Source organism: Uranotaenia lowii, chromosome 2 (assembly GCF_029784155.1).
Source record: "Uranotaenia lowii strain MFRU-FL chromosome 2, ASM2978415v1, whole genome shotgun sequence".
NCBI classification, from domain to species: domain Eukaryota; kingdom Metazoa; phylum Arthropoda; class Insecta; order Diptera; family Culicidae; genus Uranotaenia; species Uranotaenia lowii.
The window spans coordinates 31,812,397-31,816,397 of NC_073692.1; the positions used below are offsets into that span (position 1 = coordinate 31,812,397).

The window sequence follows — 4,001 nt, forward strand, 5'->3', positions numbered from 1 at the left end:
GAATGTGTTCATCATTTTTTCACAATGCCGTTTCTTCTATTTTTCAAAAGAACATCGTATGAAAATTGAAAGAATTTCATAAGACTCTTATGAAAAATTAGTTTGGACACAAAAAAGTGGTTCATAAGATGTATCTTATGAAATTTATAATAAGATTTCCTCTGAGTGTACGTTAAAATTCTTGTGAAAAAAAAACAAGATTCTTAATAACTGTGTTTAATTTCAGAATTCAGAAAAGCAAATAAACATAAACTTCTGAAATAAGAAAAATTGGTAAAAAACATATTTAAGGGTGAAAAATTCACCAGAGATGGGCTTGTAAAACATTTAATAAAATCTCATAAAAATCTTACTATTTCATTTAAGCTTCAACAATGCCTTTTCACCCAATGGATGGAATAAGAAAGCCGATCATCCCAATTCGATTTACGAAGCCTATAAATTATTTAAAAATAGAAGCGAATTACTAGAAACTAAACATAGCGCTCCTACAATACATTTTGATTCATTAACAGAAACAATGCTTCTGTCTCGATAATACCTCAAACCTACAAATGTTTCATCTGCGAACTGTATACCCCAAAAAAAATAACATATTAACTTTTAATTAGTCGAAATTTTAACATTATTTATTACCATATTTCAATGTTGACCGTGTGTTCTGATGCCAAAGACTTCTTATCGTTCCAAGCAAGTTTTCAATCGCGCCTTCAGGAATACGGTATTATTAATAGATAATCAAATGACTGCAGGTAACACTTACGCCTGGCATGATACTATCCATTAGTTTGCTAGTGATATCTTAATTTTGTTTTACTACACATGGAGGTATGGATTAAACTGTCTGTAACGCTGCAACTGCCGTAACGCTTACGCCTGGCATGATACTGTTCATACGTTTGCTAGTGACATCTAGATGTTGTTTTGCTACACACGATAGTACGGATTAGACTGTCATGAAAAAACAGAATACAACTATGATTTTCCAGGAAACTGTTTTACTTCACAGGAAAACAATCAATCTACGGAAAAACATAATTCAACTCAAACTAGGTACCTTACACCATCAAACATACCAATTAAAATGAACTTGCAATTCGAATTAGTATCTAAATTTCTACAACTATAAAAGAGATAGACGTGATGAAATATATTTGTTCATCTAAATGTCATATATATATTTATATATTTAACGACTGTTAAAAGGAACATGATTTTTAAAAGAATCAGCAAACGGCTGACCAAACCGAAGATTTTAATATTCATAATAGAAATGGGTACTTAGCTTCATGTTGTCGATGGTGAGGCGAAATAGGATCAAACGCTAACGCTAGCGAAGATAAGAACCATCTGTTACGTTTTGCTTAGCGCCATCTTCATTTGTTTTATGATCGTTGAAGTTTCCAAAACAAATATCACTTTCGTGTCATCCGATGACCAAATTATGAAAATTTATTTCACGATTTATTCCAAGTACATAATATTATTTATACAAAATCCGCACTGAACTTTATCCGGCACACTTCAGTTATCGATTGCACTAAATTTTTCGAAATTAACCCAACTAGAACCTACACAAGTAAATTTTTATTCTTTAGCAGAAAAAAATCGCGTCTAACCAAAAACAGGGCTACCAGTCCTCCTTTGTCAATTTTGTCATTTTTGTCAATTTAGTCAATTTTGTCAATTTTGTCAATTTTGTCAATTTTGTCAATTTTGTCATTTTTTTTCAATTTTGTCAATTTTTTTCAATTTTGTCATTTTTGTTTATTTTGTCTTTTTTTTTATTTTCTCCATTGTTGCATTTTTTTAATTTTTTATATTTATTTTTCAATTTTGTCAATTTTTATTAATTTTTCAATTTCGTCAATTTCGTCAATTTTGTCAATTTTGTCAATTGTTTCATTTTTGTGATTTGTGTCAGTCGTGTTTTTAACGGATTTTACTTGTTTGTCTACTGTTTCATGTTTTACTTATTTTTGTCAGAGTCAATGTTGCTTTGCTTTGTTATTTTTGTTCATTTTTCTTTCGAGTTTGTGTACAAAATCCATTGGTGTGATTTTCTTTTCCAGAAAATTGATTCTTGCTAGTTTTCCTCAGGTGGTCAGATGTGAGAATTCGATAATTTGATTAAACTGTCCAAGAGTTGGGTCTAAATGGGCTGTCAACAGTTTGTAGCCCAGCTTCATGTGGCGTTTTGTTCTATTTTCGGACACATAGCTTCCATCGAAAGATTTGTGTCGCGCCAGGGCAGATTAATTTTTCAACGGTCAATAACCGCACCGAATTTCGGTTTTTTCTTCTCTCTTGGTTGTAATTGGTTTCGATTGCTGGTTCCGATGCTATTGTTCGTCACGAAAATTAATAATGGATATGTGCATTAATCATTTCGTTAAGGCTTTTGTTGTGCTCGGAGATGATTGAGGAAAATTTGTCGGGTGATGATGGTGGAAAATTGGCGGCGTCTGACCTTAAACGGTTGGATTGGTCGTCTTTGGAATTTAATCGGAATAATTCGGCTCTCGATGGCTCTCCGGTGAATCCGTTTTCAAACCTTGGAGGAGGACACATTCGGATCTTGGCGGAGTGAATCTTGACTCTCTTATCATCGATTTTAAACGGTATAAAAGATGTTCACGGCTAGAATCATCAATTATAGTATCTACGATCTTTCAACAGTGCAGTCGGTGGGGTTTTCTCAGTGCTTGGTATTGGGTTTTGTGGTTAAAATTTTTTTCTACATCATGAAGGTGATTACGTGATCAGTGTTTGGTTTTTGTAGCAGGAAGTTCTCAAACAAGGTGTTCTCGATTTCAACAGGTTTTTGTAACAATTTGTGCTCTCGTGGTGGCTGCAGCTGCTGACATTTCGATTCAGGAACCGCTGGGAGATCTGCAGCCTCCATTCGATGGATACCCTTCAAAGGACTTCAACGCTCCATGGACAGGAGACTTGAACGATCCTCAAAAACCCATCAACGTCATCCAGAACAACGAAGTGGCTGTTCCTCAAAATGACCATCATCAACATCATCATCATCAAGAACAGCATGTCGACAATCATCAAAACCAACATCATGGTCCAAGCACATCCTCCGTCAGCGTTAACGTGATCCACCCCAATTGGGCCACTTCCTTCGCCAACATTCAGCGTTTCGATCAGTGGCCCTCCTATATGACTCCGGTGTCTTACATCGCCCCGGCTCCAGTGACTCCAATCTTGGCCTCTTACTCTGCCCCAATGGCTCCAATCGTTGCTCCATACCCACCAGCTTTTAAGCCATCGCCAGAATGGAACCACTGGAATGAGCCAGCTGCTCCCATCATCGCTGCTCCAGTTCCAGCTCCAGTTCCAGTTCCAGTTCACAGCCACGCTGGCTGGGCCAAGGCACCGATTCCAGTAGCCAAATACGTTGCCGTCACTCCCGGAGCAGTGCATATTGCTCCACTTCCGGGGCACACCGTTTCCCAGAAGATCATCAACCTCGCCCCTGCTCCTGCTTGGTGAATTTCTCATCTGTCAATCAGTAGCGACAGACTGTGTTGTTGTTGACTAGTTGTAAATAAACCGAAGACTGCATTCGACTAACATGTGATCATACATTAAAGTCAAAGTGTTGTAACTTGTAGCGAAATGATCACGGCCCTGAATGTTCCTAAAAAAAAAGTGTTTTTTTTTCTTATTATAGAGACTTTCAGCCTTGGGCTGGTTCGTCTCTTTCTAAGAGCACATCTTTCGAAGTAATGATGGCTAGCATCTCACAAATGCTAAAACCACCAGACCACTGAAAGTGTACTATGTATGCCATGACCGGGATTCGATCTCATGAACTTTGGCGTAGATGACTTGAACTCTAACCACTACGCCGAAGCCGCTGGCTAAAAAAAAAAAAAAAAAGTGAAATTTAGGGAGATCCCAGAAAACAGTGACACAATTAAAATTCCTCAAAAAAACATTCTTCAGTTAGAAACCCATAAAAATACCTCTTATTGACCCATTAA

At 36.8% G+C, this 4,001-nt stretch overlaps 1 protein-coding gene across 1 annotated transcript; it reads left to right on the top strand.

Annotated features, from left to right (window-relative positions):
- The first annotated feature begins 2,670 nt into the window (after window positions 1–2,670).
- Window positions 2,671–3,590, top strand: LOC129748505 (protein eyes shut-like). The gene is made up of 2 exons (XM_055743156.1): window positions 2,671–2,750; window positions 2,821–3,590. Exons 1-2 carry the CDS (start codon window positions 2,745–2,747, stop codon window positions 3,505–3,507), a joined length of 693 nt encoding a protein of 230 aa, XP_055599131.1. The 5' UTR covers window positions 2,671–2,744; the 3' UTR covers window positions 3,508–3,590.
- The last annotated feature ends 411 nt before the right edge of the window (window positions 3,591–4,001 follow it).